The following is a 14546-nucleotide window of genomic DNA, read 5'->3' on the forward strand; positions in this document are numbered from 1 at the left end:
CACCACCACCATCACGCAGCCCCCGGCCCCCCCGGCCCCCGCTCCGCCCCCACCCGGCTGCATGGTGTGCACGTCCTGCGGGTGTAGCGGCAGCTGCGGCTCCAGCGGCCTCACCGTGAGCTACGCCAGCTACTTCCAGCACCCCTTCTCCGGGCCCTCCATGTTCACCTTCCCGTTCCTGCCCTTCAGCCCCGTGTGCAGCAATGGCTACGTCAGCCCCCAGCAGTATGGGAGCGGCTCCACCTTCCCCGTTGTGCACGCCCCCTACAGCGGCAGCGTGACTCCCGACCCTGTCCTGGGCGGGCAGTCCACATTTGCTGTGCCACCAATGCAGAACTTCATGGCCGGGACAGCAGGGGTCTACCAGACCCAGGGACTGGTGGGAAGCAGCAACGGCTCCAATCACAAAAAGAGTGGGAATCTGTCCTGTTACAACTGCGGGGCCACAGGGCACCGCGCCCAGGACTGCAAGCAGCCGTCCATGGACTTCAACCGGCAAGGTAAACACACGTGCCCCCTGGGCACTGCACCCAGCTGGGCATCCCAGGGCAAGCCACTGCCCGCGGCCGGCAGGTGCTGCAGACCACTGGAGAGACGCCCGTGCTCGGCTTTATGAAAATAATAGTCACCTCTCTTCTTTTTAGTTTTATTTATTTGTGTCTCTGTGTGTGGTACTAGAGAGGGAACCTAAGCGCTGTGTCACTGAGCCACGTCCTCAGCCCTGTTCATTTTATTCTTTTTATTTCGAAACAGTCTTGTTAAGTCGCCCAGGTTGGCCTGGCACTTGTGATCCGCCTCCCTCAGGCTTCCCAGTTGCTGGGATCACAGGCATTTGCCACTGCCCCTGGATTAAACTTCTTTGTCTTAGAGCTGAAAGTAATTTTTAAAACCTTTTTGAAACAGCATGAAGATGTAAATGATGCCGTAAGTGCCCCAGAGGGGTATCCTGGCTCTGAGTGTTTCCTCATATCTGGGGCCCTGTGGGCTCTGGGTCTTGCCGTGGGAGTGGTTAGGACGTGGCAGTCTAGACCCAGGGGCCCTGCCCGCCCTGCTGTCTGCGCCTGGGGTGTGGCTGTGTGCTGGTGGCGGGTGGTGTCTCGCCAGGCTGTCCCTCTTGCCTGCCTTGCTTTTGTGTTCCTAATTTCCTCTAGTCCTTGATTTCACGTGGGTCTGACGTACTCTTTACACCAGGTTTATTCTTGCTATGTGTTTTGGAAGGGTTGACCTGGGGACTGGGAAAGCTGGTCCCAGCTCTGACCATGAGGTGCGACCTTGAGAAGTCACCATCTCTCTAGATTTCCAGCACCTTCTTTTGAGGTTGCACAGACCTGCCTGTTTGTCCTCACCACCCAGAGAGCTTTCAGAAACCAGCACCTGTAACCTGGGAGGTCCAGTCACAGGCTGGGCAGTGGCCGTGGGCTCTGCACCTGCATCCTGTGCACCACCCCCACCTCAGGGATCTCCTAAGGCAGGCCCAGCTGGCCGGGCCTCCCCGTTTTCTCTAGCCCCTCTGTCCCTGGATGGGTCTGAAGACTTGTGAAACGACTTCATTGTGTGGGCGGGTGGGAGAGGCTGGTCAGGCTGTCCACATCTCCAGCCCCAGAGTCCTGCCTGGAGACTCCGGAGGCCACGGCACAGGTCGGTGGTCTTGTGATTTTGCAGTGATTCAAATTTGCCTCTTTTTTCTTTCTCTCCAGGTACTTTTAGGTTGAAATATGCCCCTCCAGCAGAAAGTCTGGACTCCACAGACTGATATTTTTCTCTGGCAACAGAACATTATTAAGCCATGGAGACATAAGAAAAGTTAAATACAAAACTGAGACGTCTAGTTGCTGTTGAGCTTAATATTTTTAATCCAAAGGTGCTTTACTTTACTAGACTGGATAGAAAATCTAGTGTAGAAGTGCATCAAACCCAATTTTATTGCCAAAACCCTAGATTGGAGCTTGATGTCAGGACTTGCCTCGGGGCACCTCCGTGCCCGTGTCGGTGACTTGTCCACCTCCACCCTGGCTGCAGTGCAGAGACCTCCTGTCTCCCAAAGAACATCGCATCGCTGGTCCTTCTAGGCTCACACAGTTCCAGGGCAGCTACGCGCGACCTGATCAGACTGCAGGTCCAGGTCCTCCAGTGGGGCCCCCAGATGGACTCGACACCCCTGGGTTAGGGAAAATGTCAACTTTGTTTTGCTTTACTTTTTTCCTAAAGTGATAGGCACTAATCTCTGGGATTTCTAAGGATTGCACTACAGAAGAATGTACCTGACGTAGCCCTCTGCAGACTCCTGAGTCCCGTCAGGGCAGACCTGGCTGCGGGTGGAGTTGGCACAGTGGGTACGTGCCAAGCATGCAGCCAGGTCTTAGTACGTCCTTCCTCCTGCAGACAGATGTAAACGATGCTAGTGAGTGGAAACTGTTCATTCTCAGCTCCATTTCTAAGGGTCCAAGTCCCAGGAGTCGTTGCTGAGGCTTGAGACTGGCCCTCTCCACCGCACCGCAGGCGGCTCCGAACTGCTCTCCACAGAGACAGCAGCAGAGCAGCTCGGCTCTGTGGGTCGCGTTCCCAACTCCACTTGCTCATCGTCACCATCTCACATGGGCTCCAAGGACCCGGCCCCAGGGCTTCCTGCTGATGTGTGCACACTCAGTGGGACCTTGCAACAGCAGTCCAGTCCTATGGCTCATGAGCAGAAGATCTGACCTCTCCTGTCACTTTTTTTTTTTTTTTTTTAAGGCTGTGTATTGATAGCTAATTCCGTTAAAAATTGCCTGGAAAACTTCAGTGTAAGGCAGAGAGACAGAGAGAGCACAGACCAGACGCAGCCTGGGACTGGGAGAAGTCCTGTTTTAAGTAGGAAATAGCGCCCCTTGCTATAGATGTCCACATCTCAGCCCTTTGGAATGGAAGCATCTGGGGACTTAGCCCTCAAGGATAAAGGGAATCTTCTGCTCATGTGACATTATTTAACCTTCAATAGTAACGTTGGTCGGCAGAGTCTTGCCAGGGATTTTCCAGTTGAATATTGAGAAGAAAAATCACAATATTCAGACCATTCTGTATTGAAATGGGACAATCAGCTTCATACAAAATTAGTGTAAATCAAAAGAATGCCCTAGAATGTAAGGCATTTGAGTATGAGGCTTCAAATTTTAGATCAGTTTCCTGGCTTTGTGGAAACTAAAGCAGAAAGTTGTTACATTTTTTATGAAAGGCTTTTAGTAGTTTTGTAGTATTATTTTAGTAGAGTTTTATTTCTATGCAATGCAGAATTGACAGACCTCTGTATTCTTCTCTATTCATGGTACACAGTATTACATACAGTTCTGGAAGTAACGGTGATGCCTCTTATGACAGCTGTTAGGGAAGGCTTCACAGATCTCTTAGCCCAACACTACAAACATCAAATATCAAGAGCTGACACAACTTTGCCTTAAAGAGCACCAGACTGGAGTTGGTCCTGTTGTGTTCAAGAAGACTAGAGTGTTCATCGATGTTTACGATTTTAATACTTCTGAAGGCCGTCACAGCGGCCTGGATATGTGCTGAAAGCCAAACTTTTAAATTTTTTGGTTTTTTAAACAAAGAAATATTTTAAATAAATCCTATTTCAACATAGTGACATTGTTGAAAACTGTCTCATAGCAAAAGAAAACCTTATTTAAGTTTTTGTTTTAGTGTCAGTATAGTGGAATGAAAGTGTCATTGTTACCCTTAGGACTGTTTTGATAAATATTACAGGTTAACCCCAATGTAACAAAAACTTAGAATAGAAGCTTCCGTCTGAAGTGTGACACTCAGTGTGCGGTGCGTCAGTCCTGACCTTGCCATGGCTGGGTCCCTGCCTCGGGGCACCCCGGTTGTCTTTGAAGGTGAGTGTGTGGTGTGAGGTCGTCAGGAGGCTGCGCAGTCAGGAACCAGGAGACCCAGCGTGAGAGCAGCGCGCAGAGGGAATCCCGCCCACCCACAGGCCCATGCCAGGTGCAGCCGTGCTTGGACACGAGGACCTTGGCTAGCAGTTACCGCTGGCTGATGAATCTTTCTCCAAAGCAACCAAAGTCAGTAAGCCCGAAGAGCACCTTGCACTTCACCGGAGTACTCCACCATCGGTCGAAACCACAACATCCTGGCCCTCTGGAGCCACCCTGCCGAAACCGGTGCCCCAACCGGGTGGGCGAGCGTGGCGCTGTGCTCTTCGGAGCCTGCCACGTGTTCAAGCTTCTATCCCTGCATTTTAGCTGCAGGAGTGGAGACAGTGGAATGTCCAGATCCAAGTAGAACTGTGCCAGGATAGAACTGTTCAACCTTTCTTTTTTTTAAAGCAAAATACTCGATTTTCTACCTTATTTTCTAATTTTTATTTCACAGTAATATGGAAAATTGGAAAGTGTTTAACGTTAAACTCCTAATTGCTGAAGAGCACTGAGGAAATGGGAGCTAGCACTTAAAATGACAATTAAGACAGAGCATTCTCTTGAGCGCACAAGTGACTGGGTGTTAACAGGCCAGCATGTCCACACCGCAGCTGGGGCCTGTCTTCATTCAGGGTGGAGCGTGCCGGCCCTCTCTGCCATCAGGCCCTGGTGGTGCTCCTTGTGGGCACAGGCCGCCGGGCCCTCTCCGCACCCCTCCCGTCCTTCGCCACTTCCCGGTGTTGTCTGATCTAGTCCACCTCCAGGTAAATGCCGGCCATGAGGGAACCGTCTCCCTGCTCAGCCTCGTCCCTAAGGATGCTCCTGTGGAACCTGAGCAGCTGGCTGTGCTTCCCGAAATGCAGGTGACTTCCAAGGAACATGTCCGGTGACACTGAAAGCCATGGGTCTGAGGAGGCTGATGCTGGACAGTCCCAGGCTGAGCGAGGTCTCTGGTCCGCTCTTGCAATACTCCAGAAAACCACCTACTGTGCTGGTGAAGGCCACAAGGCCGGCCACCACCCTGCTCACACGGGGAGGGAACGGTGGCCACACGGGTCATTCCTCCTGTGCGCAGAGATGAGGCGTTGGTGCCGAGACTGAAACCTCCGCAGCTTCTATTGGACATGCTTTCTTTTTAGGAATGAAGGAATATCTCCCATTTTTGAGCCATTCTTTTGTCAATTCTACAAAATTGCATGTAACTTTATAAATATTTTTAAAAGATATAGTTTTGTAAATATTTAATATTCAGCTAATTTGATTTTGAATTGTAAATGTCAAGTATTCTGTTTTTGGGGTTTTTATGTTTTATTATACTTTGTTAAAAAGGAAAAATTGTACATTTTTAGAATGTTTTTATGAGTAAATTTAATGTACTGAAAATAAAAATTTAAAAAAAGTCTCAGCAGTTGTATCGGGTCTCTTATCCTAGCACACAGCACACACATCCTTTCAGACAGCTCAGTCCACCCCAGGGCTCTCCATCTTTTTCCCAGAGTGACGACGTGGACACTGGGTCTCGCTCATGTCCACCCATATTCAAGCGCTGCCCCTGGTTGAAGTCCTGCTGGAGGGGCTGCCTGGCGCCCACTGGCTGTCCATGGAAAGAGCACCTGGGAGGCCCCTCTGGCCATGGCAGCGGCCAGAGCAGACCAAGGTACTCTCCCTGCACGGACCTTGGCCTGGGGCAGAGTTCTTAAGAATGGTGGCCACTGTGTGTCTGAGAGGAGAGCTGCCTAGGGGCCAGTCTATGCTGCCTGGTGTTTGTTCCCACAGACACTCCCCCCCCCCCCCGCCTCCTCTTGAGGCAGGCCCACCCCAGGTTCTCCAGCGACAGGCCCTGACCAGAGACACAGAAGCCGCAGGAGGCGTCCCTCCATCAGCACTCCCACGCTTCTCGGCGCAAGGTGCTGAGTGCATGCGATCGGGTTCCCAGACAGACCCACGGACCTGAGCGTTGAGCACAGTTACCTTTATTCACTCAATGCCTGGAAATGCATCTGCTTACAGACCCCAGAACAAAGGTCGCCTCTGAGCATGTTTTTTTTTTTTTAAAGCAGCATTAGAGACATCTGACTGCTCACACAGTAGTCCCGAGAATCCCAGGTACAGTGCTGGATCCGATGGGAACAACAGGCTTTGAGAATTTTCCTCATGTAAAAATAGACAATGCAGCAGGGAGTGGGTGGGGTCCCGTGACCAGGAGCCCAGGCAGCGGGCGCGGCCCTGGGCCTTTCTTCCTGCTGGTGCAGTTCTTGCTGGGTTACTCCAGGCACAAGGGTGCCTGTGACCTGATGAAGGGAAGGGAGACAGCCCCACGCCGGCAGCCAGAAGAGCTAGGGGCTTGGATCTGGAGGGTTGCTTCCCACTGGACATGCAAGTAGAGTGAGGGAACCCTAATGGGATTTGACAACTTCTAATTACGTTTTAATTACACACTTAACCATGAAAAAGGTATCTGTGGCTTTAAGCCAAAAGGCAAAGGATCACCTCTGAGTGCCAGTCCTGTTTGGCCACCACTCTGGTTTCTACTGTGTCCTAAGGGCGGTGGGCATGCTGCGGTCACACTGCTGGTCACTTACAAAGCAAGCACCAGTCAGGTCTCAGAACAGGGACAACCCAAAATAGAAAAAAGAAAAAAAAAATGCCCCTTTACTCTACAGGCTTTAAGAAACTAGATCTACAGTTCAGTTCCGGGCCCATTTCCTACTGAGCAGTGGTGACTTCCTGTGTTGACTAAGCAGAGAGGAGACCAGGGAACTTTCTGGCTCGGCCAGGGGTGTGGACTCTTGGCATGCTGCAGCTGGGACACGGGAACCTTGAGCCTTGTGCATCCGTGCTTTCTGCACAGCTCCCTTGGCCCTGTTCTGTGAAAGCAAAGGCATCTGGGGCCCGTGCAGAGTCCCCTTAGGGAGACTGCTCTAGCTGAGCGGAAACCCTTGTAGGACCTGGAGAGACGGGGCAACCTGAATGCCCTGCCCGTTCCTACTGGGGACAGAAGAGCATTAAAATAACTTGGAGGTCTATTTTATTGGCAACTTAGGATGCAAAGTATTTTATTTTTAAACATCTAAAATTTGAAGACAAGATGCCTAGGTTAAATAATGAGGTTCCCAAAGCTGAGTGTGCTCACTTGGAGCTCCGTTTTTCTGCTTGAAATACAAAAACAACCCCTAAAGCTCCCAGGTGGAACACAAGTGCCCCATGGCCTGTGACTGGGTGAGCTCACGAGTCTCAGTTGGCGACATCCCTTTTTCTCCTTGGCAAGGGCTTGGAAAGCTGGACGCAGGGTGGGTCCTGGTCTACTCGGCCAACCCGCTCCCGAACGTCTCCTGGGAGGCGTACACCATGTACAGGAAGCCGTCCTCGTCCTTCTCCCTCTCGTACACCTCCGACACGGGCGTGGACACGCTCACCATGCTGTGGCCGTTCACCAAGAGGAAGAAGGCCTGGTTTGCGTTGAGCTGCAGGCGCCTCCTATTGAAAGAAAGCCACGTGAAGAGGGGACGCCAGCCTTCACGGGGACCTTCACACCACAGAAGCGCAGATGGAAGAGCTCGCGGTTGCTGCGTCTAGCTGAGTAGGACCAGCATCCCCCTCGCAGACCAGCTGGCCCTTCCTGAGCACTCTCCCCACCCTGCAGCGTGAGGAGCAGGCTGGTGGGCACCAGGATGCCACGCTGGGTGCCATCCCCTGCACCCCACCGAAGGCGGGATGAGCCGTGATCACTGCCGGGCCATCTTTACCACAAGGCCAAGGGCAGTTTTCAACTGGCATGCCGTCCACACAGCCCTGAGAAAAACGGATGTAAGCCCGTACAGATGACTGTGTCGACATTTGTTTTAGTCATTTGCTGAACCCAACTTTAGTAACTGTGACATTTTAAAGAAACAACATCTGTACTAGATGCTATGGACGGATCAGAAGGGACCCAAGGTTGTCCACCTGAGAAACAGGGAAGAACTCAGTGGTTTCGTTAGGCTGGCAGAACCAAAAGTGGACACAGCCACTCAAGGAGTATGAGACAAAGAAAGCAGCAGTACCTGATTATCTTGATGAGCTCGCTCATGTTGACGTGGTCGGGCACGAGGAACTTGGTCTTGTCCAGCACAGGCAGCTGCTTCTCACCCTTGTATCTTTCTATTATCACCTAGAGAAGCCAGAGGCGACGTTCCAGCAGCAGGAAAGGCAGATGCTTCCCAGCCGCAGCGGGCACGTGCCTTGCAGGCTCGGCACGGCTCTCCTGAGCGAGCGAGCGAGCGCTTCCCGGCTCTGTCTTGGTCTCTGGCGGGATGTGCGGTAGAGGAACCCTAGAGGAACCGGGGCCACCACCAGGTGGGGAAAGCTGCTCTGCTTGAATTGGGAGCCATACAAAATCAGCACCTCGTCAGAAAAAGACCCTCAGCCTCACACAGGGGCACACGCCTGTCATCCCAAGGACCCAGGAGCAGAGGCAGGAGGATCACAATTTGAGGACAGCCTTAGCACCTCAGCAAGACCCTGACTCAAAAATAAAGGGCTAGAGATGTAGCTCAGTGGTAGAGCACCTGGGTTCAATCCCCGGCACCAGAACAATATACCAAAAGCTACAGTACGTGGAACTACACGGGCAAGGAAACGGCTCCATGTTCATGTTAGGGACTGATATTAACGTGTTAGTTTCTCGCCACACTTCCAAGAGGAAAGTTTTCTTTTTTTTAGTTCTGAGCTGCTACACAATCCCACCACAGATGGGCCTTTGAGCCTTGTCACCATCTGCATTCACCAAGCGCCAAAGACTCTCTCCTTACATGGTACTTCTACCTGTCACAGCAGTGGCAGAGAGACCAGGATAGACTCTTAACGTAAATGCTCATCTGCACGCAGATCCTCAGAGGGGACACATCAGGCTCTGCGCCTAAGGAGGCCACTTGGGCTGCTGTCCCCTCTCTTGCCAGGATCCGGAGCACGCACACAGCCCTGTGTTCCATCCCCAGCACCAGGCAAGAGGAAAAAAAAAAATCAGCCTAGCCAGAAAAAGACTTGACAGGTGACATCCACAAGGAGATAGCAGTGTGCAGACACCACGCGCCTGGGTCTACATGGCCGTGGAGGACCCCGAGGCAGTGACGGCTCTGGTCTTGGCTCAGAAGAGATGAGAGAATGAGGTGAGGACCTCGGCAGCCTTTGCTAAGGGAGCGCTGCGGCTGAGGTCAGGCCTGGCTGGCCACCCAGCGAGGACACTTCGACTAAGATCTGCGGGGCCACGTTTTGGCTCTTGTCCTTTTCGTTTCTATCTAACTGGGGAGAGATGGGAAAGCATGGGATGAGAGCCTTGGCCAGGTCTGAAGAGTGGCCCAGGAAGCAGTTCACTCGGGGTCAGCCTCTGCTCTCGGGCATCTGCACAGAGGGTCTGAAGCTGCGCTGCCAGAGTTCTCTGACTGCTCTGTTTTCCAGGCACCACCCGTGACAGCTTGGCTCACACCTGCTCAGGTGTCCCCAGTGTGGAAGTGCAGACAAGAGTTTGTGCCAGGAACTCGGTGCTGCAGTAGGACAGTTGTCCATCAGCGTCTACAGGCTGCAAAAGTCCTGGAGGGCTCCTGGCCAGCTGTCTGCTTCCAGCTGCTAGCAAGTGCCAGTGTGCAGACCCGCGGGTGCTCAAAAGCAGAGCAAAGCTTCAAATCCACAAAAGCCTCCCTCGATCTAGGAGGGCTCTGCTTGGGGAGCTCACGCCTGGGGTGACTCCTTACCCCTGAGCATGTCGACAAAGTGCAATGTCCACCCAGCACAGGGAGACACAGTGTGTTCTACACGGCAGTGCTGTGCACCCTCGGGGCCCAACCCTCAGATGCACCATCTTCCCCGTCTCAGTTCAGTATGAACTGACCAGTGAGAAAGTCACACATGAAACTAAGACTACCTAGAAGCTGGCAGTGGAGTGAGCTTCTTTCCAAGTGAGCCGAGGGACTGGTGGCAGAGGGTGTAGCCAACACTGGGCACCCAGGGACCCAAGTCATGGGAACACGTGCAACATCTGGGCTCCTCTGCCATGTTAAGAGGAGGGCACCAGGACTCCTCCCAGAATCCTAGTAACCAGCCACAAGCCCCTGGGAACTCTGTGTCGAGGCCTGAACTGAGCCTGTCTAGACCAAAGGTGGGCTCTTTTTGAATGGTTTTGCTCTAGACCTCATGCCCAGAAGCCCATCCAAGGTCTGCCACCAGAGGATGCAGCTAGGAGACACGGCTGGGCAGGCAGCAATTACACCAGAAGCGCCTGAGGGTGCAGGTGGTCTCCGCCTTCTGCAGGCAGCCAGACTAGGGAGGGGCCCCTGAGGCACCTGCAGGCAGCAGTCTTGGTGAAGCCCAGGGCCCACTTTCCCCAGCAGTCACCTGGCCAAGCCTCCAGTAGAAGACAGGGAGGACGTCTTGGCATAATTAAATAGTTGGCTTGGCTAGGCCACAGGCACTGGCCCACGCCTGTAAGCCCAGCGACTTGGGAGGCTGAAGCAGGAAGACTGCAAGTTCAAAACCAGCCTCAGCAACTCTCAGCAAGACACTTTCTCTAACTAAAATACAGAAAAGGCTGGGAATTGGCCAAGTGCCCCTGAGTTCAATCCCCAGTACCAAAAACAAAACAAAGAAAAAAAAAAACAAAAGAAGAAGTTGGCAGGGCGCAACGCAGGCCCTGGTGCATCCTCAGTACCCAACAGGAAAAAAGCCACGGTTGCAGCCCCCTCTCCCTCTCTTCTCAAATAAGTACATTGGGCTTGTGAAGTGTGAGACATTAAGGCAGTGAAATAAGATTAGCAGGAAGAATGTGACCCAGGCTGCACACGGGGTCTGTGTCCGAGGACCCCTGAAGAGGCCCTGTCAAGTGGGGCATGCAGGCCACTCTCTCCTCTCCCCGAGGACCTACCGGGATCTTGGTGGGATGCTGCTCGCGGATGAGTCGCACGTCTTCTACTCTTTGTTCTGCAGGGAGAGGAAGAGAGGAGGAGGCATGAGCACCGACTGAACCCAGGGGCACTTAACCACCAAGCCACGTCCCCAGCCCTTTGTTAATAATCAGATACAGGGTCTCGCCGAGTTGCTTAGGACCTCACTGAGTTGCTGAGGCTGGCTTTGAACTCGCGATCCTCCTGCCTTAGCCTCCCGAGCTGCTGGGATTACAGGTGTAATCACCACACCCAGCTTAAAATCAATTTTTGTTCAGTTTTCATGATTCAATTTGGAATAGGAATCCATTATGAACCACAAACTATTCAGAGAGGTTTTCTCTTATCAATTCCAGCTTTTCAGTGATATGGTACCTAAGGGAAAAGAAACTGCGCAAGAAAAAAGGAGTATGGAAAGGAAAAGTACCTGAATTATTTGAGTTTTTGACAGTTTTGCTCAGTACCTAAAGGAAATCAAAGCTTAAAGTACAGAGCCTTCTGTTGGATATTTTCCAAGAATCTCACTTCTCCCTTTCAATATAATCACTTACTTGTACTTTTCAACAACTGTGCCAGGCTCTCTGTGCGACTGGGTTAGGGTCGTGGGAGCTCTCGGCAGACCTGACTCCAGGGCGGGAAGTGGGCAGGGTGCCGCTCAAGGCACAGCAGTGTTGGTGTGTGCTCTATCCCCAGGATGGAGGACAGACATTCCAAAGCAGTGCACAGACACAGGATCAAGATGGCATCACCCAAAACCTTCAACCAAACCTTTACAAAATGACCTCAATTTTGAATAGGATTCATTCTCATGGTATTTGCAATTAAATATTATGAACTTCTTGAGGAAATAGCTCCAGAAAAAAGATGGGTTTGCTCTACCAACACAAATTCATTCCAATACTGCCCATTTCATTTGGATGTAAAAAAGACTTCAGCATCACCTTTTATGAAATCTATTGAAGTAGAGCACAGAGGTTCTAACGCTTTCCCCTCCCATATTTTAAAATCAACTTAAGATAAGTTATTAAATATAAACGTGTTTTCCGTGGACAGGGAAGCTGCGAACCCCTGGGTGTGAGTATGCATTCCCACAGAGCAAGCAGCAAGGCCAAGATGTACTCAGCCATTATTAAGAGCGGACCCAAGAGAAAAGACTACGAAAAAACAAACAAACAAAAAAAAAACAGTGAGCCTCACAGCTTCCACCCTGAACCACTCCATTTCCCGGTGAGGGGCTCCCCATCTGTCCTCCCCAGAGAGGTGCTGGCCTTCCAGGTTGACTCCCGTCCACCCTCCAAGTCGTCAGTGGGGATTGCTTCAGGACGCAGGGAAACCTCAATTCAGTTAATCCACTCTAACAGACTGCTCGCAACACACTCGAGGACATATTCACACTTTAAAGCTCATAGTGGTAAACTAAAAGTGGGATCAGGAATATAAATAGTAATAAGTGCTGGAGAGGACATGGAGAAAAAGGAACACGGAAGCTGTCAGCGGGATTGTCAATCAGTGCCACGACTGTAGGAATCCGCACGGAGGCACCTCAGAAGACTAGCCAGGACTGCCCGATGGTCCGGCCACCCTACCCCTGAGCATTTACCCTGAAGAATCAAAGCCATCTTACTTCAGTGACCTACCCACACCAGTGTTGGCAGCAGCACAACTCACAACAGCCAAACTGGAACCAGCCCAGGTGACCATCAGTGGATGAATGGATACAGAAAATGTGGTCCATACACACAATGGAGTTTTGTCAGCCATAAAGAAAAATGGAATTATATCACTTTTAGGAAAGTGAATGGATCTAGAGATCACCATGTTAAGTGAAATAAGCCAAACTCAGCAGGTCAAGGGTTCTAAGCTGTATGCTGAAGCTAGACAGAAAGAAAAAAAAAAAAGCTTGTACCAATACCTTACAGCACTTCCCATCCACGTGAAAAACTGTAATGCACCAATAAAAAATGTGGAAAAAAACAGAAATGGAAACATTCAGGCTGAGGGGATTTCTTTTAAAACACCAGAAAACAAGTCTATCTGGGTACGCACAGAAAGGAAGAAATAAAAAGGTTCTTTTCTTAAAAAAGGGTCCAGGACTGGGGATACAGCTCAATGGGAGAGCCCTCGCCTGGTGTGTGCAAGGCTGTGGGTTCAGTCCCAGCACCAAAAATAAAAAGAGCCAGGTGTGATGGTGCTAGCCTATAATCCCAATGACCTGAGGGGACAGGGCAGCAGGATGACAAGTTCCAGACCAGCCTGGACAACTTAGGAGACCCTGTCTCAAAAAGGAAAAAAAGGGCTTGGGTATGGCTCAGTGGGAGAGTGCCCCTGGGTTCAGTCCCCAGAACCACAAAATCAAAACAGAAGGCGACTTCCATTAGAGGTGGAAAAGAGGCATAAAGGGACCAGGACTGCCTGCGGAGGAAAGCACTGCACAGCTGGCTGAGGTGGGGAACATGGAAGAACCCACTGGCCTGCAGCTGGAGCCCCCTCCTGTGAGGAGAGGGTGTGAAGGAAGCCAAGTGTCACCCAGCACACCGACACAGGAGGGAATGCCTTCACGCCACATTCTTCCTGGCATTTTAATGACTGTTTACTATCTATCTGCCGCTGCAGACTGGCGGGACAGCCGGGGCCCTGCTCCAGCCACCTCAGTCTTCTACCCCTGTCCCCACCACTCCCAGCCTTGCACAGAGAAGACGGTTAATAAGAAGAAAAACAGTTAATAATAAGAGCTGAAGGAAAAGCAGCACAGTGGACGTGAACTACTCCAAGGGCACAAGGAGACCCACCCTCCAGTCCTCAGCAGCCTTGAGGGCAGAGGGCAGGAGTGTGCCTGTTCTACCCAGAGAGCACTTGCAGCACCTTCTGCTGTCACCATCTCCAGAGTGGCTTCACTGAGCAAGAGGGAAGCATGACGGTCCCCAGACTCTGCATGGCTGAGCGGTGTTCTCAGAGTGCCTCTCACTTTGGCTCGACTCTGGCAGTCCGCCTGTCCACTATTCATTCTGCACCAACAACCCTTCCATGGAGAAACACTTCCACAGGTGCAGCCTGAGACCCAAGTTTGCCATCCTCAGTAACGGTCTCGGCTGAACAGTGCCTGCAAAGCAGATCTTTCGCTAAATAAACTGGGGCACCCAGAAGAAAATGGAGTGAAATCACATTTGAGAAGACTGAATCCAATATTATTTGCTCAATTTTAATTTTTGAAATGTGTGTCTTAAAATCTGCAAGGACACACTGCTGACCTCGCCCTGGCCCACTCGGCACATCCTCGGCGGACATCGAAGGCTACCTGTGGGAGCTGAGGGAGCAGCGGCCTTGGCGGTGAGCGCCACCTCCCGGGCCCCACCCTGCGACTAGACTAGAAGGGAGGGACGGTTTAGGGCGAGCCCTGATCCGCTCCGCGAGGGAACCCTCGGGGCAGCGCGGAGCTGGTTCCCTCCACATGGGCTTCAGCCCGCCCGCGGGGACGGGGGAGCGTCTCGGGCTCCATGACGGGGGCCCCTGGACCCCCGGGACCCCCGCCTTCCCGGGGCCGCGGCGCAAGGCGGGTCTCCAAATATTGGCACCTTTCTGCAAAGTGACAGAGAGGCCTGAGACGGGCCGGGGACAGGGGTGACCTAGGAGAAAACCCCCGGGACCAGGCAGACCGGAGATCGCGAACTGGCGCGGCCACCATCGGGACGCAGACCGAGCCTCGCACGGTCCCCGCTTCCAG

General features: G+C 52.1%; 2 protein-coding genes across 2 annotated transcripts in view; one reads left to right on the top strand and one right to left on the bottom strand.

The window, feature by feature from the left end:
* Window positions 1-3615, top strand: part of Zcchc14 (zinc finger CCHC-type containing 14) — a 67635-nt gene extending 64020 nt beyond the window's left edge. The window contains exons 15-16 of the mRNA XM_015495983.2: window positions 12-500; window positions 1698-3615. Of these exons, the coding sequence (XP_015351469.2) occupies window positions 12-500; window positions 1698-1753 (545 nt within the window). The 3' untranslated portion in view covers window positions 1754-3615. The remainder of the gene's footprint in view (window positions 1-11; window positions 501-1697) is intronic.
* A 3335-nt stretch (window positions 3616-6950) lies between these two features.
* On the bottom strand, window positions 6951-13955 carry Map1lc3b (microtubule associated protein 1 light chain 3 beta). The gene is made up of 4 exons (XM_048792380.1): window positions 13688-13955; window positions 10807-10862; window positions 7955-8061; window positions 6951-7388 (listed from the first exon to the last, which is right to left on the bottom strand). Exons 1-4 carry the CDS (start codon window positions 13827-13829, stop codon window positions 7214-7216), a joined length of 480 nt encoding a protein of 159 aa, XP_048648337.1. The 5' UTR covers window positions 13830-13955; the 3' UTR covers window positions 6951-7213.
* Window positions 13956-14546: the final 591 nt, after the last annotated feature.

The sequence above is a fragment of the Marmota marmota genome, unplaced genomic scaffold (assembly GCF_001458135.2).
Source record: "Marmota marmota marmota unplaced genomic scaffold, marMar, whole genome shotgun sequence".
NCBI classification, from domain to species: Eukaryota; Metazoa; Chordata; class Mammalia; order Rodentia; family Sciuridae; genus Marmota; species Marmota marmota.

Excerpts from the sequence above, each read along its gene's own strand:
- Map1lc3b (XM_048792380.1), bottom strand. The coding sequence starts at position 13,829 with ATGAATAGTGGACAGGCGGACTGCCAGAGTCGAGCCAAAGTGAGAGGC. Across the intron at positions 10,863-13,687 it reads GGAGATGGTGACAGCAGAAG|AACAAAGAGTAGAAGACGTG; the intron begins GTGCTGCAAGTG and ends CTCTCCCTGCAG. Across the intron at positions 7,389-7,954 it reads GAGCTCATCAAGATAATCAG|GAGGCGCCTGCAGCTCAACG; the intron begins GTACTGCTGCTT and ends TTCTTTCAATAG.